Genomic DNA, 24,268 nt, shown 5'->3' with positions numbered 1-24,268 from the left:
GCGGTGCTCGATGGTCCCTCGGAGCACGGGAAGAGGGTGCCTTACCAGGTCCTCTCTCGGATCAGTCTTCGACGAATTTGGAAGATTTCAGATCAGGTCGAAGCAAATGCAACAGCAAGTCTTCTTCTTCCAGCTGGGTATTGAGGATCAGCAGTTCCAGTTACTCTTCAAGTGTAGACACAACTTCTGAACAATTTCCAGTGGTGAGAGGTCCCCAGATATACCATCCTCTCTCTCATCCACACTGCTTGGCCACACTCAGCAGCCAATCATACAGAAGGGCATTCATGCAGTCAGTCAGCCAATCAGGCACACAGAGCATTCAGGCCATCCTCCTCCCTCTCAGACACTCACAAGGAATGTGGATCGGGACAAGTACCCAGCCATTCAACACTACACACTGCATTCAGGCCAGTTTCGGGCAGGGCTGTCTCAGTCTTTGTCTCTCATACCAGAAACCAGACAGCCACAACAAGAAGTGCACATTGGTCACACACTCCATTCACCCAGGTCCCACCCACAGGGTGTACCCAAAACATACAGTCACTGGGAAAGCTCCAGCCTGTCTGGACTGGACTTCACAACAACACCATATATGGAACTTCCACCCAACAGTCAAAAACAAAAGGGATGGTAGATCCCTGGGGCTGCCCTGGGGCTGCCGCGTGTGGCTCCCGGGCATCAGCAGCTTGCAGTTACAAGCAAGGCGGGTGCTATGGATTGCAAAGACTGGCCGCACTTCCAGAAAGTGCCATCAGCCTTTGTAATTAAGTGCAGGGCACTGTAATGCAGATACACGTTGAGGATGACCGATGAAAACCGCGGGCATCTTAATGTATATAGACGGGGTGGGCATCTGATTAATATGCTAATGCATGTCTAGCATGGCACCCCACCCAGCCGTGGTGCCCAGCAGTATCAACCACACGGCATCCCCCTCTTTCCAGAGGCCATCTGTTATGGGCTTTTATGGCCCGCTGTGAGCCGCAGGCATGCTTCGGATAGTAGGGGTCTTTATGGGGCGGCCTCTGGAAAGAGATGGAATGCCCTGTGGTGGACTGGCATCCCTGCCCTCATCAGGTGCCGCCTGCTAAAGGTATCTATTATCCGAGGTGTCGCCCTGCGGCTGGGGGTCTGGGTCAGCTAATTCCCAGCTTGTTCTTAATGCATTTGCCGGTCTTTCTTTTTTTTTTTTTTAATAAAATGCACAAATACAGCGCCTGTATTATCAGGGTGCAGTTCTTTTTCTTTGATCATGCTCATTCGGGCTGCTGTGAACCATTTCACCTGTGCAATCTGGGTGGTTATGCAAAGCCCTTTCATAAAATCAACAGCACAGATATTTTCCACTAATAGTTACATGTTAAAAAAGTGTGCATGTTTTAAACTCCTAGAACCAATACAGATGTTTTCCCTGAAGCATGCAGTACAGAAATGGGGCATGGCATGCCTGCATCCAGACACCTGCAGCTTTCATCCCTGAGTTTGGCTTTAATTCATACATTCAAAGGAGACAATCACTATTTCTCATTTTAACTGGCAGCCCTGGCTCATTTTAAAAATACACAAAACATCAAACAGCACAGTATTGAAAGCTGATCAGATGATTAAAATGTATACTTACCAATGGTAAGTGCTGGACATGTTGCTATATAAACATGTTTTAAAATACATAATTATTTGAGGAGTAGTTATGTATTTTAAAGCTTATTTATTTAGCAACACAGGGTAAAACTATAAGTCTCATAGTGAAGAAATGCACGAAAAGGCCGCTGGGTAAATTTCATGCCTTTTGTGACACTGTTTGAATAACATCCAAGGAGAAGGATTATTATAAAATGTGTAGTGTACATTTTAAAATACTATTTATGCAGCAGCTCGGGTCATAATATTGTCTCAGTAACCAGCGAAAAAAGGTGGCCCCCAGTGCAAAAAGAGCATTCATTTCTTTTGTGCCTCTCTTTGAATAGTACCCCCGGGAGGCTGTTTTTTGAAAAACGAAACGTGCTAGTGACCATTTTAAAAGAATAGTTATGCACCAAAGCTTTTCAAAACTATTAGACTCACAGTTAAGTAACTAATCAAGCGGCCCCCCCAATGGGGCCCCGTGAATAAGGGCCCCAAGCATGGCATGTTGTGTTTCTTGTGCGCGCATGTGTCTAGTGGCCTGGAGTTTGGTCATTTGCAGGGTGTGAGGCCAGAGGTTTATTTATTTAATTACTTTTTCTAGCCGATGAATGTGCTGCAAGGGATGCCGGCTTGGAGGACGCATGTATCAATTCAGAAACACTTATCGCTCTCATGACCGAAAACGGAATTTATAATATAGATACTTTTGGTGTGTACTATTAATATTTATTTAAGAGCGGTTACTAATAAATGATATTAATAATGAATAATGTCATTTTTGGGCATTAACAGCCGCTGTCGATCTTTAATAATGTAATATTGGGTATTAATATCTGTTTTAATACTGAGCATTAACATTGGCTGTCGATAATGGCTATTAATATTTAATAGTTGTAACTAAATTATGATTTCTAGTTATCATTTTACAATAACGCATGGTGGTACTTCATTTGTTAGTGGTGACGCATGACCACACATATGATGACAAGACCAATGATGCTCAACAACAACATGCGGCAGGATCGTCTGAGGCTGGTACTTCTGGGGCTGGGCGAGAGGCATCGGTCACTATAGCAGGTAATGGCTACTGCCCTCTAGACATGCTAGTTAAAGGTCGAGCTCTGTAAAGCCTGTATGCATTTTAGAGGGTACCAGGTGTTTTCCAAGATTTGAGTCTTTAGACTAAAATATGATTATGCATTTAAAGTATACGGCGGTCATGTGAATTCTTGATGTAGAACGTGCATGTAAGAGGGTTCTTTGCGCCATCAACTGCCCCATCAGATGCCACGACTGGCGGGTTAACGATATTGGCTGCCACACCCAGGCCACACACCAGAGGCCCAACAGCACCGGCTTTCCCGGCTTTAAAGCGGAAACAATCTGTCGGGAAAACACATTGTACGTTTGTATGGCTACTAACCAACAAACCCCTTTTTTCCCCACAACAATGACCGTTAATATTTCAGGGTGTCTTTGTAAAACTCTATACCGGCCCGTTCATGTTATTCTGGAGTGTTGTTTGGGCTATTTTTCCCCAACTAGGCCCTTTAATATTTTAATGGGATTTGGTAACCCTTTAGGTTTACCCTAGCATGTCATTGTAAAGTATTGAATGTCCTATTTTTCGGTAATAAAAAGCTAAAGCTGTTTTTCCTTAGTTTAAATCTATGGGCTTGTGTTGCGGCTGAGAAAAAAGTTATAGCGCAAACACCCTCTGTGATCCCACTACCGAGCGCCCAGCTGTCTACAGGTATGCCACATACAGTGCCATTGTACAATGCCAATAGTATTCACACGGTGGTAGATGGGGCGGTACAGTTAATTTTAAATAAAAGAAGGCGCTTAACGCTTAACAGGGGGCAGATGTCTCAAGGGTTTGCAAATGTTCTAGCTACCTCTAACCCTCAATGTGTTGTTCCCAACAACCATATACTCCAGCCTATTAAACCTTCCATACCTGTAGCACCTGTGAATGTTAGACCTCCCCAGGAGACATAGCTTGGGGGTGTCATTACACAGCGCCCGGGGCTCCCAGTAGTGGGCTCCAAAAACCGTTTAGCCGTAGTTTCGGCTAGCCCATGCAGTGGACCCCCAGCTGTCGTGAGATCCCACCCCCTCATGTGTACTCCCCAATGAGTCCCAACGTTAGTGTCTGTGGTAATCCTCACCTGTGGTCCCCCGGCTGGGGAGCAATCACGCCACCCCACGTGTACTCACCTACGAGCCCCAATGTCGTAGTATCTGCTAGTCCCCACCCGGGGTCCCCCATATGGAGAGAGAGCACACCAGCCCACGCGTCCTACCGCCCGGAGCCCAACCATGAGATATCTGTTATTAATTCTGAAGATATAAAATGTGTGTCGCCCTAGATTCAGACCCTATTATATTAATGACTGATTCACCCATAAAAGAGGGGGTCATACTTATATCAGACTCCACCTTAAAAATAAAATCTCAAGACTATGTATACGCCTCTGTTATCTGTGGATCAGGCTATGCCCCGAAACCCATCGATCTGTTCTGTAGGTGACCCAACAGTGTAAACAAGCAGCGTCGTACAACCATCATTTATTATACAGAGCGTAATATACCGCCCTTAAATACCCCAAAGCCTATCAATCTTAATACATCCAACGGGTTTGTAAATATTCAAGATTCTAAAATGGATAGCATTGTTAAACTGTTATTCTGACCCTCAGGTTTAAAAAAATGGAGAAAGGAAAAACATTTATAAGGAACTTAGATTATGACGCCAGGATTGTAGCTTAAAATGTATGCTTGGTAAAAACTCTCTAGCAGATATGCGTAAGCCAAGCACGTCCTTTACACGAGGGAATCTAAAAACATGGTGAACACTCCAGCTAAAAAAATAATGAAAAATAAAAAGCCCCCAACTCTGAAAAACAAACTAAAAAAAAAAGATTACAAAAGCATATACAGCACAGTCCTGATTTTGCAGACCCCCCAGAGCCTTTAAGATCTGGGGTGGACCCCGGGATGGGTACAGCTGAGACCTACTTAAACGCAGAGCCTGAGACACAGCGGCTAGTGTTGAAAGATACAAACACCCCCTCAAACCTTGATAAAAAGCGCTGCATACCTGTAAAAGATGTACCGGCACGCCGTATAAAATGGTTTCAAATCTTCAGGTAGTGGACAATGTTTCTGAAATGCCTGAGAAAAGCTAACATAATCATCATACAGCGCTCACTTAAAGATTTAGAGGCACAGCCCCAAAACACACCACACAGGCCGAAACGGACACTGTTTTCTTGCAAAGTATGGGCATATACCAGAGAGATCTACCTAAGTTTAGAAGCGTTGAATACTATGAGGTGTTCCGCTTTGTAAATTTAGATCAATTAAGAGCAACAGGGCAAGGGTACTTAATGACAACTGATGAGGTTGAAAGGCTCGTTTCCCAGATTCTTGAAATGGTCAGGCCTTATGACTTTGTCCAGATACGCTTAGACAGCATGGTTTTAAACAGGCTTCTTTACACCAGGCGTTTGTTTTGGTAGACCTTTGATGTTTTGCAGTTTCTAGAAAACATTGGAACACTGCTACAAAGTAAGGCTGAACTCGCTGTAACCGAACCATTGAGACTAGTTTCTGTGGTTGTTCGATGTAGAGAGGGTGGCGTTTACAGACCCCTGAAGAAAACCCTTTACAGCATGGTTGTGGCCAAGAAGAAACAATGGCTCTTGGATTTTAATTATGGTGACTTGAACATATACATAGCGGCAAGCATTATAGGGCTGCTGGAGCCTAGGACGGTTACGGACGGATACATCCAGACAAAGGCTATGGATGTTTACAACGCTATAGGTATACCCCCTGACATTGTAGCTGGCTTTAATGAATTGCATTTATTTTAAAACCACTTTGGCGTCCCTATCAAAATACTGTATAATGAGGACAGGCTTTGGAAATACTTCCCGGCAGGTGACAATGTTATTTAGAAAGAAAAGCGAAGTGGGGTACCTATTTGGTTATGCGCTAGGGCCCAAAGGATGAGATTGCACATGTATTGGATGAGGATTTTAGCAGCGGTTTATAGGGAAAAGTGGGTCCCCTACCCACTTGCTGGAGAGTACTTGATAAAAAGGATTCCCCAACTCGTGCTGAAAAACCACTCACATAAATTTGTGAACACATTTTTTGGAAACGGAACACATTTGGTGAAGAACAGTATCAACATTTATTGTACTGAGTGCAGATTTTAAACATATAATACGATAGTCACCATTAGGCACTTTGTTCCACACTGACTCAAAAGTGTATTGGCACAATATACCAAGAACACCACAATGTTCCTATGCAATTGATTTTTCACATACTAGACAATAGCTTCTTCAAATTCTGATATGATGTATAATACCAAAGTGCAAAATGATCTGGTGGATTATACCAAAGCAATCATGGAAGATAACCAACTATCATATGAGTGTCTCATACCAAAGACAATCATAAGTAATGCCAACCCCTGTTTTGACCTGCTAATGGGTCCTCCTCAGGGCATGTACTAGTTATTAATTCTCTGGGTGCTATACGTGATTCAACCCACAAACACTATTTGCATATCACACAGCTGCATCATCAATATTGCTGCATCTGAAAGCCCTTGAAATAAAGCAAATGCCAAGTGTTCATACTGATGGGATGTCACAGTACATGGAGAAGAAAGAGGGAAAGGTGAGGGCAAAAAAACCAGAGACAAAATGCATGTTAGTCTATTTGGCTGCATCCCAAATGAAAATTAGACTGATTACCCCTCTTTACGCTACTTTGCCAATGAAGAATTGTCTTCACTAAAAAGGTGTGGTTATAGTAACCCCCCTTATACACGAGACATGTGGTAAAGAACAACTGTACTTAAATAAAAAACATAGTTTATTAAATCATTGTCATATTACATACAAAAAAACTTCCTTATAAGCGACGGACAATTTGACTTCAGTTGTTTAGTCATAATTCACACTGTTAAAATTGACAAAAAAACGGGGTCCACAAGTCGGACACAAGACGCAATGGACCAGATTGCGACACTTACAAAGCAATACGGGGGAGAAAGTTCAACAGCACTAAGACTAAATCACAAATAGTTACACATCAGGAAACTCAGTTAACATTTACATAAGAAAAAGAACCCAAAGCTTTTTTAGTGGGTATCTTAGGTAGTCGACATGTTCCGGCCTGCTTATATGTATTAGACACTATCCCTAGTGTCATTTAGCTTGATGATTTCGGACCATCTTCAGGACAAAGATTTCTTCAATATCACACGATTAATCTTTTTTACCCCTAGTATGTGAAAAATCAATTGTATAGGAACATTGTGGTGTTCTTGGTATTTTGTGCCAATACAAGAGCAGGGTAGTACACTGATTATTTATACCATGTACACATTTTGTGTCTCATTATTTCAAGCATGTATACCCCTGCATTTTTCTTTTTAAAATATTGATTGAACATTAAGACGGAGGCCGTTGTTTAAAAGTACAAGATTTCTCTTATTCAGAGCTGTACACGTATCAAGCGTACATTTCTGACAAAAACTATATACATTTAGAGGGGGCAGGTGATGTTTGCGCTTGTTCACAAAATCCGTAACCATCCGATCATTTTGTCTGAGATGAAGAGAGTGGTTACGCCGATGATACACAGTGAGTGTTTTAGCTTGAGGGAGAATACCAACTAGATAAGGAAAAGATTATAACCATCTACAATCTGATAGACAAATGGATGGAAGATCATTGGATGTGCTTGAACAGTAAAAAAACGGAGCTTATGATTTTCGGCTCTGGTCAAGCAGGGGCTAAGCTCGGCAAAGAATATGAAGAGTTTAGCATTAAAGACTCTTGCATTAAGGTGGTCCCCCATGTCAAAACACTTGGGATGATGCTGGAGGCGTCCTTGGGATCAGAATCCCAGGAAAACTGCCTTCATAAAAACAATGCATACTACATTAGGCTATTGAGAGCCATACGCCCTTTTCTGACAGAAAATAATGTGGCCACAATAGCCAGGGCCATTACACTAGCAGGTTTGGACTATGGTAATTCCTTGCTGTTGGGAGCCTCCAAAAAATGCATCAGTAAATGCCAGATAATGGAGAACAATGCAGTCCGAGTTGTAAAAGAGATCAATGGAAGAAGTCATGTGACGGAGGCTAGAAGATCCCTCCACTGGTTAGAGTTGAGGAGAGAATCCTCTTTAAGTCCATGACTCTAGTGCACAGATGTCTGTACGGAGTGGCTCCATCCTACCTTAGAACTAAATTCACACGATACATCCCTAATTGGGCTCTAAGATCTCAAAGATCTGGCAAGCTACAGATACCCCAGGCATCCCGGACTATGGGTGCCGGGAAATCTTTCCCGGTCCGAGCAGCTCAGCAGTGGAACAATCTTCCTGGTATTTTGAGAGCAGTGCCTAACCTGATAGTCTTTAGGAAAAACCTGAAGACTCATCTGTTCAAATGGTGTCACCCCATCTTCCACGTAGGGTTCTGCCTAACTCTAACGTGTCTCTATGCACCCTGATGCCTGCGGGCTACCGACGCATTACAAACAAATAAATTAATTTAAAAAAATAAATTAGGTTTGCATAGCCACCCGCAGCGTCTTCAGAATGCTGCACCTGGGCTCTATATTATGTAATATGGGGGCTATATGTTTTACATAGTCCAATATGTCTCACCGGCGTATATAGGATGGCTTAGAAAGCACCCCAGACTATCAAAAACAGATATTGCATCAGCGTCTATAAACATAGCTATCCAATGTGTGCCTTCTTGATGCTGGGGATCAGTGTTCACCACAAAGCTGTCTGTCCGCTCACCGTGTATATATCCCTTGGAATGTTATCACATGAATACACGTCCCGGAATGTTTTCATAGCATGTTTGTTTTTACGTAGGAAACGCATGACCTGGTAGGTATCCATCACATATCGTACAGCACCTGCCGCTGATTGTTGAGATCTATGACCGATTCAAATAGAGCCATAATAATAAGATTCGCAGTGCCTGGTAAATTTGTAGCAAACAGGACCTCAATGCGTAAATTACCATTCCTAATCAGATTATAATGGCCTGATGATGCATCATCGGGTCTCAAATCAAAAGCCAACAAGATGTAACCGCCGTTGTAGTCGTCACAGGGGTATCACAAATCCTTTATCATGCATGTGCGTGCGCTGATGGAGACTAGTCCCAGATACTCCCTAATAGTATTTTTGTGTTGAAAGCTGGGGCTGTAGGCTTTTGCAGGTTTGACAACCCCATCGTTAAAAAGAGAAGCATGTAATGTTTAAAATTAAAAGGGTTGATTGCGTAATCCCCTGAAAAGCGGTGTTGTACACAAAGCCAATAATGATTATTTTAGGTAGTTGTCCTAGGAATAAGTTATATTGACTGGCAACACAACTGCCCGCTGGTACACTGAAGATTTTCAAGGATGTCTTCTCAACGAGGTATTTCAAGTTAGATACTTGTAGAGTGTCAGCATGAGCGAGCCTGATTGTAGGTGACAAGCTGTCCCTTTTAATGAATAAACTCGCTGATACTATTACCAGTTTGTAGGCTTCTGCATCATCACTGTTAAGACAGAAGGCATCTTTATTTCGAGAGAGTTTAATTTTCAGATCAACACCAATCACAATAAGTTTCTCCTGGAAAAACAGATCCGTGTGTAGATGCCCTAGTAAATCAAAATTTCTGCTACCTGTCGCATATGATGCTCTCTTTATAAAGCCCTTGATGTTTCCATCTAAAGCATAATCCTCCATATGCCCCGCTGTGTCCTTATAAAAAAGCTATGCAGTGAGTTGTGTGTCCAACATGTCTTTGCTGCAGTTCAGAATGCTTTCTAGGTAGTCCCTATAGGCATACATGTTGTCACTCCTTGTAATCAGATGGTCGCCTAGAGTAATGTCCACCTGGTTGAAAAGGCTTGTGATGGGGTAAGCAATCGTGGCGAGCTTAGCGGCAGCTGGGACAGCGGTCCCATACTCTTTTGTTATTCTACAGGTTAGGTAGAGTAAGGTGTCATTCAGATCCAGGTATGTCTCTGTTGAGGCCGAGATGCAAAACTCGATGGGCGCTAAAGGAGAAAGTGCTGCTAGGGGTGCAACTTCCATGAAAAAACTGTTTTCGATGCTCGTCTGTGTCGGGGGACAACAAACAGGTCTAGTTCCGATTTTACACATTCTTGGGAGGTATTTTAGTTTTTATTGGCTGTGAAATATCTCCATAGTTTAGATTTCAGGGTTCTATTAAAATGTTCAACAACCGCTGCATTAACCTCCATGTGGGTTATAAAATAATGCACAATGTGTTGTTTTAGACGGTTTTGGAAGGGTCTATTTAAAAACTCCTTACCGGCATCAGTTTGTAATTTTACAGGTACTCGGCCCTTGGTGAAGATATGGTTGAAGGCTGTGGCCACTCTTGCACCATTCTTATCCCTCAAGACCTCTGCCAAAGCATATTTTGATAAAATATCTATCACTGTCACGATGTATCCTGCACCGTCTTTCTTCTTTTCAAGGGGACAAACGTCCACAATATCAGCCTGCCACTGGTGGTCTTTGGATGGATAATACCATGGTCATTCTTCTTTTAAAAAGTTTTCTAGAATTTTATGAAGGGTATATGTCTCCTGACCAGATAGCCAGGCCTTAACAGCTCCACGTGTGACAGGGTGTCAATCACACTGTCATTTTTGATAAAGCCCATGAACACCCCATAACTCCCAACCCCACTTTTATCATAATAGCTTTTATGCAATCTTGTATGTGTGTTTGTCACACTCTGAATCCTCAGACTCTTGGCTCACCTGTTTGTTTCTTGACGTTTTCTTTCTTAGAAGTTCGGGTCTTGTACAGTAGTGGGCGTGTCTCCTGCTACGCCAGTCTGCAAGCAGGTAACGTGTAGATGTGATTCCGAGCTCCTGCCGAGGAAGGAAACGATGGCCCGGAGCGTTCAATGTTCCAGGAAGGATTCCAGGAAAGGCCGGGTAGCAAACCAGGAGGGAAAACAATGAGTCCAGGAAGTTTTAGAAGTAGCTCACGCGGCTCTTCAAATAGGAAATAGCCCAGGAGCAGCACGGAACAAACACACCGGGAACGAAGGGCAAAGACTAACCGCAATGGAAGCCAAAGGATTAGGGAAAGCGGGACAAAGGAAAGGAAACAGTGATACAACTTGCCGGAAAGAAGAGCACGGATAAGCTTAGCGTTGAGACTCGCTGAGCCATGGGGGCGTGTCTCTTTTCAAGGAAGCAACATGCAGTACTGGGAGACTAGACCGTGTGTTTCCTTACGCGTCAGCCATGTTGGATGTACAAATGGATGCAATACTACGGTGTTTGAGGGACCAAGTTGTCCATAAGGGGCGGATTCAGTGATTCATGACAGCATGCCCCTTCTAAACTCTGATCCCCCAGGTTTGCCTAGATGGGTCAGATGGAATCGCTGCATCAGACGGGGGTTGTTTATGTTGGACACAGGTTCCCATGTCCGTTCACTTGGTGGATAACCCTTCCACTCCACCAGGTATTGAAGACGACCTCTCCTATATCTTGATTCACATATCCCTGAGACCTCAAATTCGATCTGATCATTGACTAGAACAGGGGGAGGACGAAGAGCTGTCCTGATTGACTGGTGGTATGGTTTCAGTAAGGAAGTACGGAAAACAGGATGAATTCTCTTCCAGGATTCTGGTAGTCAGAGTCGAAAATCCACAAGGTTGATGATTTCCTTCACTGTGAATGTTCCATAGAACCGAGAGGCTAGTTTGTTGGCTCTTAAGTGTTTGGGTAATAGTCGAGAAGAAAGCCAGACTTTGTCACCGATGGCATAGATAGGGCCAGGTCGCCGTTTGATGTCTGCATGTTTCTTAATGTCCATCCTGGCCTTTTCTAGATGTCGCTTTACATCCTTGTGCATTGTGACTAATTGAGCTATCCTGGCATCGACTGAGGGATCTAGGGTGGTGTGAGGCAAGAGTGTGGGCAGAACAGATGGATGGAATCATTGATTGCAAAAGAAGGGACTTGTCTTGGTTACAGAGTGGTCAGAGTTGTTGTAGGCAAATACAGCTACTGGGATCAACACTGAACAGTCATCCTGGACTTTAGTTTGGTTTACCCTTTCGTTAATGCCATTGGTCTGAGGATGGTATCCCAATGATAAGGCGTGTTGAATACCCAACAGCTGGAATAGGTGCTTCCAGAACCTGGAGACATATTGGGGTCCACAATCTGAGATGCTTTTGGAAGGTAGGCCATCTAGCCGAAAGATGTGGGTCACAAAAATCCCTGCCATTTCTTGTGCCGAAGGCAGCTTGAACAGAGGAGTAAAGTAGGCCAGGTGGTGGAACAGGTCAATGGTAACCATAATTGTGGTATGACCTTTGGAAGGGGGAGATCCACAATAAAATCTGTGGCTATCACCTCCCAGGATCGGGATGGCAGGTTTGGTTGATGGAGTAACCCTGATGGTTTCCTTTTATCGGACTTGTTCTGATTGCAAACTGCACATGCCTGTATGTACGATCGTACATCTTCGATCATCCTAGGCCACCAAAAATTTCTCTGGATGGTTTGAAGGGTAGCCTTAATAACACGATGCCCAGAATGAAATGTATCATGACAAAGGTTCATTATCTTGGTTCTTGTGATCTGAGTAGCACTAGCTCTAGGCGTACTCCTGATCAGCAGTCATCCCTAGCAATTTCGCCCCCTTGTCTACCTGTCTGAAACCATGACTTGAAGCACTAGCTCTAGTAGTACACCTGTTCAGCGGCAACACCTCACACTTATCCCAGTTGGTCTTGTAGCCTGCAAAGGAGGAAGAGTCTTTCACCACTTTCGCTAGTGCTGCAATGGAGGAACCAGGATTAGCCAGGGTTAGCATGATGCCATCGGTATATAATAAGACCTTTTCTTCACCTGTTGGTGTCTTATTTTTTTTATGCCATTAGGTGCCCTAATTTCAACTGAAAGGGGTGACAATGGGGACCCTTGCCTAGTGCCTCTTGTGATTTGGAATGGTTCCAAGATCTGCCCCCCGTGTGCTCACCCTAGCACTTGGAGAGGAATACAGTAACTTGCCGTTCTGTATAAAGTCCCCCCTAGACCAAATCGGCACAAAGTTCAGAACAGGTACCTCCACTCCACCCTGTCGAACGCTTTCTCTGCGTCCAGTGAAAGCAGCAATCCTGGCTTGCCATCTTCCTCTTGCCATAGTACATGCAATAGCATATTCATATTATCCCAGCAGTGCACCCCACATGTACCCCACTTGCGTGTCATACACTAGCTTTGTTATCACAGCCATCAGCCTCAATGCTAGTATCTTGGCTAGGATTTTAATATCGATGATTATCAGAGAGATGGGTCGGTAACTGTCAAACTTAGTTAGGTCCCTCCCTGGTTTTGGTAAGACTGTGATTAATGCCCTGTTAAACTCTGATGCCAAATTCCCTTCTTTTGTTGCCTCATTACAAAACTCGGCTAGTGTTTCCGCAATCATGTCCCCTATGCCTTATATAATTCTATGGGCAGCCAATCTTTTCCTGATTATTTGTTCGCATTGAAGTCCTGAATAGCTTCCCTGACCTCCTGCACTCTGAATGGTCTACTTAACATGAGCATATCCTTGCCTCCTAGGGTGGGTATGATCATCTTCCCTTCCCTGACCTCCTACACTCTGAAGGGTCTACCTAACATGAGCATATCATTGCCTCCCAGGATGGGTAAGATCATCTTCACTTCCCTGACCTCCTGCACTCTGAATGGTCTACCTAACATGACGATATCCTTGCCTCCCGGGGTGGGTAAGATCATCTTCACTTCCCTAACCTCCTCCACTCTGAATGGTCTACCTAACATGAGCATATTCTCGCCTCCCAGGGTGGGTAAGATCATCTTCACTTCCCTGATCCTCCTCCACTCTGAATGGTCTACCTAACATGAGCATATCCTCGCCTCCCAGGGTGGGTAAGATCATCTTCACTTCCCTGACCTCCTCCACTCTGAATGGTCTACCTAACATGAGGATATCCTTGCCTCCCGGGGTAGGTAAGATCATCTTCACTTCCCTAACCTCCTCCACTCTGAAAGGTCAGCCTAACATGAGCCTAACCTTGCCTCCTGGGCTGGATAAGATCATCTTCAGTTCCCTTACCTCCTCCACTCTGAATGGTCTACCTACCATGATCATATCCTCACCTCTCAGGCGGTGGATAAGATCATCTTCACTTCCCTTGCCTACTCCACTCTCAATGGTCTACCTAACATGAGCATATCCTTGCCCCCCAGGGTGGGTAAGATCATCTTCACTTCCCTGATCCTCTGCCGCTCCTAACCTATATAGGCACTATAGAACTGAGAAAAGGCTGCGCCTATCCCTTTGGGGTCCATGATCCATTCCTTCAGTTTCAATCATTGCTATAGCCATGCGCTCCTCTCTTTCCCTTCGCTGAGACACTAGCAATTAACTTCCCTTCTCTCCCTGATCATAAGCAGTGGCTTTTATCCAAAACGGTGCATACTCTGCTTTCCTCATGAAAACCATGTTCAACTAATATTTCACCTTTCCGAGCTCCATTAAGTTCTTCTGTGAGGGTTCAGCATTGAATTGGCACTTTAACTAGACTACTAAAGGAGTCTTCATTTAGTCTTCATTTAGTGAGTTTGTGCTAAACTCTGGAGTGCCTGTTTGTCCTGCAGGCTCGTCATCATACTTGTGTTCATTCTCTACCTCTTCACCCATGGCCTCACCCATGATGTGTCTAGCTCTGATGTTGGAAATGCCTTTTGGAGGAACAGGTCCACCCATTCCTTGTCCTACCACTTATCTGTGTTAGTTTTCTGTTTGTTTCTGCTTCTGAGGTCCAGTCTGGCAGTGCAGTGCTTCATTTTTTGTTTTGGTGAACTACACCCATGGGCTACCCTTATGGCACCCTTGGGTGGGGCTACAACCTTGTACCCTAGTGTGTGGTTTTGGGCACCTGTGTGTTGCACATAGAGACGAGTAAGGGCTGGTGGAAGCTACATGCTGACTTGGCAGTGGCTCTGCGTGTCCTCCATTTTGGGACACCCAGGCCCTGCCACAGGAATCAATGGATTTCAGAACACAGACAAGATGCTCATTATCGACATTTATTTGAAGCCTAAATCCTCTGAATGCGAAAAGCTCTTGGAGAACCAACATGTAATGCTAATGCACATATCATCATATCAGGAGTTTTTAACTCAATTCATGCAGCATGGCCTGCTTTTTCTCACACATTTCTAAACATTACACCTAGGGTCGAATATTCCTGCATCTGGAGGTATTTTACAGATTTTGGAAGAGTTGAATTGTCAAATCTCTAATGGTAGAGTTACCAGCAATGCTCCATCTAAACCTACATGGAAAAGAGATTGTTCTTCTTCAATTTAAGCAATAAACCCCGAGCCGTGGGGGCATTACCGAGTCAGGTAATGCCCCAGGCCCATAGATAACGAAGGCTCGGGGCATTACCTGACTCGGTAATGCCCCCGCGGCAATGGGTTTACTGCTATTTGTACCTGGCCCGCCAGACGGGGGTACTAATAGAACGTTTTCTGTTCCGAAAGGCTGCAGCGTTTCGGAACAGAAAAAAAAATGTCAAAGGTAATGGCCGCCGGGAAGGGAAAACAGAGTCTGTTTTCCCTTTCCATGGTGGTCATCGGGAGCGGACACGCTGGTGACAGAAGTGTTACCATCGCGTTTGCTTCTGAAAAGGAGAAATACGAATGTAAGTGGGGTTGGGAGGGCAGGGAGGGGATTGTGTGAAGGGGTGGGGAGGAAAATAAATAAATAAATTAACTTACCTGAATCACCAGCGCGGGACGATGGCAGCCTCCAGCCATGTGGAGGCTCGGAGCAGGGATTGCCCCGCTTCAAGCCTCCTCATTGGCTGAGGGGCTGCTACACCCCCTGCCGGGAACAAAGGAGTGGAATCCTGTCTGAGGGATTCCCGGCTGGGTAGAGCCCCGGGGAGGGTCAATCAGAACGGTTGTTACATTCTGGTTAACCCTCGCCGGGTACTAATATAGACTACATTTGGGCCTCTAATTAAATTTTTCAAAACACTATGCACTTTCAGGTAATGGGTGTCACCAAAAGTGATTATAACATCTTGTCCGGTACTATAAAATATATACATTTTAAGGCTGGCATTATAGAATCAGGTCTCTCTGAGTTTAGGACTAATTTAGCAAGGAACCATCTGACTTGTTTCCATAAAGACATTGGGCCTCATTATAAGTTTGCCGGTCTGGGAACTACGGAACCTATGGGTTGTGCTCGCAGGTGCCTTTCTGCCCACCTCAAGGGCAATCTGCAAGACCCCCCAGCAGGAGCTGTACTAGGAGTGGGGGGGAGGCATATACCTGTCACTGTGCATCAGTAATGAGAGCAGGCGATCAGCCCCCTGCAGTGGGGGGGCGGCCACTCATTCATCAGCACAGGAGGGGGTTACCAATGTCACGTATATTTGTATTGATAGTCAGCTGTGGGAATGGATGGAGTTCACTAATTATCGTCCCATTTCCCTTTGGACACCAGCTATAATATGTTTTCTTCTATTATATTTTTTCATATACTTGTCTGGGCTACATGTGCCAGTGGATTGGATATATTCCAATCAGGTTTTCAGAAAAGGTTGGGTGCAGGGCCTAACGGTTTACTCTTAACGCTATTGATTTCTCAATCCTTGTTGAAGTGCACACCACTGTATACGGCATGTGTTCATCTGTCAATTGCCTTTGACAAAGTTATTAGAGTGCAAATATGGGTAAGCCTTAAATCCTGGGAAACGGGCATTTTGCTGCTTTTGGATAAATTAATTACTCTACATTCAAATTCTTCTCTCTGGTGCAATTGGATGAACTTGAGATGCCAACTAGGGAAATACCTGCATTTGATGGGTTGCACCAGAGTTGTGTGTTTGCTCCTGCATTGTTTAATCTGTATATTTTCAATGTATATTCAGATTTTTGGGGGGGCAACTCTTCTCCACCAAAAATAGGGCTCACGCCATTAACTTTCTTAGCATGTGCAGAGGACCTCATATTTATAGATAGAACCCCTTGTGCCCTTCAAAGAAGCATTAACATCTTTGAGAATGATAGTGACAGCAATGCTCTGATTATAAAGGTATGCAGTGATTATATCGAACAGGAAATAACATATGCAATTTAACTTAATATAATACAGAAGCCTAAATATATAGAGAGTGGGGCTAAGGGGTTAAAAGGTTTGTGGAGTGGTTCGGATGGGGTTATAAGCATGGGTAAATGGAGAGTATGTGGGGGCAATTAAAATAAAATGCTATTTTTTTTCAGAAAAATTTGCATTACTTATTTCTCAATTTGTTATAATTACATGTAACTGTTATAAACACGCAAAAAAATAATATACCCAATTACCAGCATTAGGAAACTGTGCCTGGGACGTCTACTAAAAGTAATCACCAGAACAAAGGATCTCCAAAAAGGAACGCACACCAAGGAAGAACTAACACACATTTAATGGACCCAAAAAACTGCTGAAAAGCACGGCTCAGACAGTCCCAGGGAACTGAACTAAATTAAATGAGCTGTCAGTGTCACCCATTTTGGCCAATGTTTTTAAACACAAATCACACAATTAAAATACAACATATTGGTTACACTAACTGGTGGTACTATGTCAGTCCTCTAAATCCAAAACTCTGCTTTTTTCTCTCTAGACAGATTCCACAAATGTGCAGTCTGCACACTTTTCAGCTTTTCTCGCTTTACCTCTGTCTCCTCTGTGCGTCGCCAGGTTGATTCGCTATCTATGAAAGAAAGGGCTATGGATTAACTTTCTCTCATTATCTTCAAAACTCAAAACTATCCATGATTCACCCCACCGATCTGCTCATAACACTGCCTCCTCTCCTCCTCACTTGTTAAAATCATCCTCAGCTCACCACCTTTTCACCACTTAGGCATCCCGTGCTCCCTGGCATGTCTGCTGTCTCCTTCTCTCCTCGCTCCCCTACTCAGGAAAGTTTTTCCCTTCCATCTCTGTACTACTCCAACTCTACCACTAATTAAATCCAAACTTTACGTTCTCCTTCTTTCCAAAAAACATGTTTCCTTGCACCCTGTGCTACTGCATCACCCTGTTTCCTTTCCCCCTATCCATCATGGACAACCCTATACCACTTTTCTGTCACCCCTCCATGTTTAATTCTGCATTTTCTCCACTCTCTCGTTCCTATGTCATTCTCACCTGTCCTCGGGCCATGGTTTATGTGCCCACCTTCCCCTGCAACATCTGGTCTTCCAGGCACATTCTATCATCCCATTGTAACGGACCCATGTCCCCCGCTCTGTAATCAATGGTAAATTCTGTACGTGTTTTTGTGCCAAATTTGATAATGAATAATTCATAATAAACAAAGAAATCCTTCTTTTGTAGAAATTCAGATTGCCTTTTTCCCAGAGAAACTGGTGCAAAGCATACAAACAGCAACCACACTGTCTACATCCGACCATGTCCTGCTATTAAAAGAACAAAACATTCTGACTCCAATTAAAACAACTTTGCACAGGTGGTCTGTGGGTCACAATTGCCCAGTAGTCCAGTGCTGGCCCTATCAGTCTCCCCTTCACATATGGATGAATTGTGAAAATGACTCACTAGGAGAGCACAAGGTATCCTGTATAGATTGAAGAAAGTCTGTGAGAAGCAGAGGCAGCATGACTAATATTCAGACTAACTCAGCTCCAGGCACTGAAAGGGAAGGTTCAGGATGTACATTAGTTCTGTGCACATGGTAGCAACATATTGTGGAAATGAGCTGCTGTTTATTTATATCTGCCCGGCATCCACCCTGAGGCTGCTGGACAATGACACCAGATATGACATAACACAAACATAATCAATGTCTACACTGGGGTCACACTTTAGCCATTCAGAGGTTTGTTTGGGGCGTAGCTGTCAAGTGCATTTCTATTACACTTTCCCCAACTAATCACTTGGTTGTGGCTAAGTCAGTGCTCTCAGTAGATAAACATTTGGAAATAAAGCTAATTCCAAAATACAGTGTGCATGTAAAGGAAAGTACACAGAATGCACAATTCAGTCAGCATGGGGACATTTTCTCTTGTTTCCATCACAATGCAGATACTATTGTCCTCCCATTTCCCTTCCTCTGATCTTTCACCACTGATGTAGAAACCTCTGATGTCCTAGGGTTGGGACAAGGAGTGGAACTTCATGAAGTAAAAACAGAACGTATAGAGCCAATCTTTCCCTTTGCCCCTATAACCTCACAAGGAGTAGCCTGAAGGGCAGAATCATGCATGCCATGGGTGATGCCGGGAGATGCCAACAACAGGTACACTGTGGCTTTGAGGTACATAATTACTGCATAGTTTGTTGGAATTTGATGTGCATTTCCTGGAGTTCTTTGATGTAGGTTGTTAACTCCTGTGTGCATGCACGCTACCTAGTAGTAGACTTAAACCCTTGGCTCCACACACTACAGACGTGCATTGGGGCTGCATAGCAATATGCCTGCCTATACGCTGTTTCCTCAGCCGTATGTGATATATGTTCAGATCATTGACCAATCAATGTGTTGGGCCCGCAATAGCAGGCATTATGCCACTTGTCTCTGAAGAAGGCTTGCAGGATAGGAATTGAGAATCATGGTTGTCTTTGCCGATTAAAGGCATATACTAGTTTTTCAGAAATTGATTAGCAGACTTTGCTATTCAAACTGTTCTTGATAGCGAACAAACTACTTTGATTAGCAATTATGTAATCATATTTTTAATGTCACAAGAAGTTATTTGTACACAAGTCATTAATGAGCAACAGTACAGCATTTGGGTGTCCATCTGAAGTAAGACATTAGTGAGATGAGTGTGTGTAAAATGTAAAGGTTAGCTGCAACAATGGACTCATGTAAATAGGCATGATTAAAAGGGTCTGAAAACAGTTCTCAGTGCAAGACTCTGACAAGCTTTGTGCAGTCGAGGTTGTACAAAGCAGTGCCCCGTATATTGTATGCATGATCCATCATTTGCTGTGCAAGTACAAGTTCAGCGGTTTCATAAATCAGAAAGTTCACATTGTTAAAAGAAAGTCATAGCATGAAGCTAGTATGTAGTATGATGTTGCAGCAGGCAGGGTAATTGTCAAATAATGGTGGACCTTGCCTGTCTTTCATGATATCAATGTTTTCAATTTAGAAATAAATACCACTTTTCGGGGAGAGGGCAGGGCTGGAAACGGTCCTCAAGCCCAAGCCAGGTAGGTCCAACCACACCATTCATTCCGATTCCTGGCCCCCCATGAAAGCAGTATTTATCAATATTAGCAATCGGAACTGGCATCCATTAGAATATGAAGCAGTATGGGATCAGCGCATGGGTTGAGCATCAGTTGCACAGATGAATGCAACCAGCAGGTCACAGAACTAAGTTTGCCATCAAAAGCATTTGGCCGTGTGATCGTGGGCATTTTGAAAAGTGTTCAATCGTCAATATGATGCACCTTCCCCACCAAAAATATCGAAGACACTATAAGATTTAGAAGCACTAACCTGCACTTTACTGAAACGCATGGAGACAATGCAATGATTTACAGTGACAATACTCCAATTATACATTATGGAACAACTTAAAAAGAAAGAACTGTTCTTGCCTAGCACTCCCTCGCAAACCTTTGGCACATTTAAGAGAGGAGGAGATGATTACTGCTGCACTATCTCTCTATTAGCCATTTACTTGCAGTGAATACAAAAAAGAGTGTGAAGGGAGCACTGAGGGCAAAAGAGGAATGCAGGATGAGCTGTGCTTTCATTGAACAGGGGAATTTAAATAGCTAGCTGTGCTCACACGTTTCAATTTAATTAGCAAACATACAGAATTGCATAGCAAATTGCTATGCGCCACTGCTTATTGCATGCCTTGCGATTCCCCTGCACCCAAATCACATTACTGGAAATGGGTGGCCTTGCCGAACATAACTAGTGTCATGTGTCGCAGCATTACACATGATTTAATTGCAGTGCCTTACAGCGGCATTTTGGTATTGAATTATTTGCTTAAAGCTCATGTTTATTTTGTAACAAATACTCCTGATATATAGCCCCCTTGCAGATTTCTTTGTATCATTAGTAAAGGATTATTGGAGATGAGATGTCTCTCTTACCTGTGCAGGTCACTCCAGCGAGCCTCCCTGTAGGGCAGATGGTGTGTTCCAGGCCTCCTTGTGCACAGTTCCATAGACCAGCCTCATCTCCCATGCAATGTACATTATTCATCAGGACTGGCAAAGAACTGGTGCCGAATGTTGAATTGTATGTGTATCTTTCCACAAATCCGCAGCTAAGAAATCTGCAGACAACTGAGGCGGACTTCTGATCCCAGGAATCATCGCACACTGTCCCCCACACTCCGTTGATTCTGAGCTCCACTCTTCCAGAGCACAGCGAATGTCCATTCACTAATCTGATGACATTCGGACCTGTCAAAAGAGAAACAATAAGGAATAGCAGTGAACCTTGCCACAAATACAACTCATTCATTGCAATATCACCTTTAGTTACAATTCTGCAGTTGCTTCAATTTGCCCTGGAATATTTCACTAATGTCCTTTTGTTTTTAAATCAATTTGAATCTATAGCAGTCAGTTCCAGACCATAGAGGATGTTCTGCGACTCTGGCGCCCCTTGCGTCTGGACGATGCCACCTCCACCTCCAAATGGAAGGCGAATGTGGTGGACACAGCTCACTCAGAATGTTCTCAATCAATAAATCAAAGCAATGATACATCAGGAATACATATGCATTGATTAGTTGGACAAATATTTAATTCAGCAACATTATTATGATTCCAGGGGATTCAAAACATTCCAAGAACAGTCGGTAGCCAACGCTGAACCCTGACATTGCCAGTGGTGTATTCACTGGCTCTTAGTATATGGTCTTTTATTCATCATACAAAATGCAATGAGAACATTGGTGGCGTGTATCTGTACACATGTATGCATATATATATATGCACTGCTTTGCACAAAGGTTTTAAAGGCGTGCACGACCGTATATATCAAGGCGTATGCCGGAAACATGACAGAGTGGAACATGACAGAGTGCGACATGACAGAGTTCAACATGACACAGTGCAGCATGAGAGAGTGCAGCATAACAGAGTGCATATGACAGTGTGACATGACAGAGTGCAACATGCCAGAGTACGACATGACAGAGTGCAGCATGACAGAGTACAGCATGACAGAGTGCCTCATGACAGAGTGTGACATGACAGAGTGCAACATGCCAGAGTATGACATGACAGAGTGCAGCATGACAGAGTGCAGAATTTATTTTCACTCATTCTCTGGGGCAAGCGATTACTCTTCCTGCAGATTCACGACAAACACGTATGTTGAGCCATGGTCTTAAAACGAATGTGATTGGTGTGTTTCATCCTTCTGTGCTTACTATGTACTATGTTAAACCATCAAGATTCCTTTTAAGTATTTGTTACCAGTGTATATAGTTTTTAAATGGCTAGTCATAAATGGCCACCATTTTTAAATGTGCCCTGACTTTCTTTGTGCACCACGTCTTTGATAGTTCCTTATTGTTGCACATATCATTCATTTGATTGTCTTCTCACTGTCAAGTACAGCACTATGTAATAAAAAATAATATTGATTGCAACACTTTTATATATATTACTATTTAAAGACATTGGGCCTCATTACGAATCAGGCGTTAAGGGGTTAACGGCACCGTAAACGGCGCCGACCCTTAACGCCTGATTACAAGGTCCGTTAGCACCATGATGATATTAACGCCTGCTTTTTGCAGGCGTTATAATCCATGGCGCTAAGGGACCATGGTGCTAAGTACGCCACCGTAATTTACGGTGGCGTAATTAGCGCCTTCCCCACTCCCATTATGCCCTATGGGGCAAAAATGGGAATGGGGAAGGGTAAAATGGGAAATGGGGATTTACCGCCCCACTCACCTTGAATGTATTAGGTGGAAAAATATTTAATTCAGCAACTTCATGATTCCAGAGGATTCTCAACATTCCAAGAACAGTTGGTAGCCAACGCTGAACCCTGACATTGCCAGTGGTGCATTCACTGGCTCTTAGTATATGGTCTTTTATTCATCATACAAAACGCAATGGCGTGTAGCTGTACACATATATACATATTACAGTGTAGTTATGGTTAAGTTGCTAATCCCATAGGAAGGACAATTTTTGGGTGGCTTATATCTTTGCTCCCCCTGGACGAATCCTCACCAAACTTTGCAAAAATGGTATAATCCCCACTCTATATTCTTTTGCAAATTTTTGTGAGGTTTGGTTCGGGGGGGGGGTAAAGTTATGGGGGTCACAAAATTTCTTTTTTCCCCATAGACATAATAGGAAAAAACTTTGCGCACGCCTATAGCACAAAACGCTGGACGGAATTCCACCAAATGTGAGGCAGGAGCGGCAGCTTAGTCATGAAAGCGTGCTTTTGTTAATTTTATGTAAAGCCGTCCAGTAGTTTTTTTTTAAATGGCCAAAACGTAAGGCAAAGAAATGTGTGATATCTATGTCCGCTCCGCGGACACACTTCCCTGTTTGCTCTGCGGACAGGACACTGATTGGATAATCGGCTTACGTCCTGTCCGCAGACTTGCAACGTGTTCACTGATTGGCTGGGGTAAGGCGTGAGGCGCGTCACATTGTTTAGATGCGCCCGCCATCTTGGATTCACCGACAGCGCGGTGGCGAACAGAGGCAAAATGCAATTTTGGGGACTTTGTTGGTGTGCAGGAGTGATTGGGGAGGGTTGAGGAGTAAGAGATAGGTCAAATACTGTATTTGTTTAGTTGGCAGGTGCCCTTGATGTGTTCACCATGCCTGTGGTCATAGCAGCTGTCCGCGGACATAATGAATGCACTACTAGCTAATTTACTTTAGTATGATGTTGGTTTTGAGTTGTTAGTACAGCATTATTATTAATAGGATCTATAAGCAGCCCACATACCACAGTCAGAATGTTTGATAGTATAGGTGTGTTATGCTGCGGTGGTTGTCGCAGGGCCCAGAGTCTTTGATGCATGGCCGAAGGGCGTAGGCCGTAGGCCATGCACGCAAGACTGTAGGCCCTGGCCACAACCATCACAGCATAACACACCCATAGAATCAAACACCCATCAAATATGCACAACCCAAAAGTTTCTGTACTGTTTCATTTGAAGAGTTTGTATGTGAAGTTTTGGCTAGGTTATGCAGTTACGATTTTAGAGTTTGTAACAAGGAGTGCAGCGTTTCTGAGTTTATTTATTGGATACTTACTGGTTGAGTTGTTTTGTGGTTGTATGCAGTTTTTTCATGACATGTGTAACTGGACCAGACATACTTTTTTGATCTCTGTGATAAAAGAAAAGATGATATGTTAGAGCAGGTAGTTCATAATGAGTTATTGCATTGCATAACAGACATTTCTGTTTTTTTTGCCCTCATATTTAGTAAGTCACAAGTACTGTAGTTCACATCAGTGTAGTGTGCAATTTGCTCAGTTTCTGTGTTTGTTTTCTAAATC

At 43.5% G+C, this 24,268-nt stretch overlaps 1 protein-coding gene across 1 annotated transcript in view; it reads right to left on the bottom strand.

Annotated features, from left to right (window-relative positions):
• The window catches only part of LOC138498729 (CD5 antigen-like), a 239,573-nt gene that overhangs the window by 66,578 nt on the left and 148,727 nt on the right, over positions 1-24,268 (bottom strand). The window contains exon 4 of the mRNA XM_069622367.1: positions 20,866-21,180. Within this exon, the coding sequence (XP_069478468.1) occupies positions 20,866-21,180 (315 nt within the window). The remainder of the gene's footprint in view (positions 1-20,865; positions 21,181-24,268) is intronic.

Source organism: Ambystoma mexicanum, chromosome 5q (genome assembly GCF_040938575.1).
Source record: "Ambystoma mexicanum isolate Mex_15411 chromosome 5q, UKY_AmexF1_1, whole genome shotgun sequence".
NCBI lineage: Eukaryota > Metazoa > Chordata > Amphibia > Caudata > Ambystomatidae > Ambystoma > Ambystoma mexicanum.
Note: the sequence above shows the minus strand (reverse complement) of the source record. Positions and strands in the feature narration are given on the sequence as shown.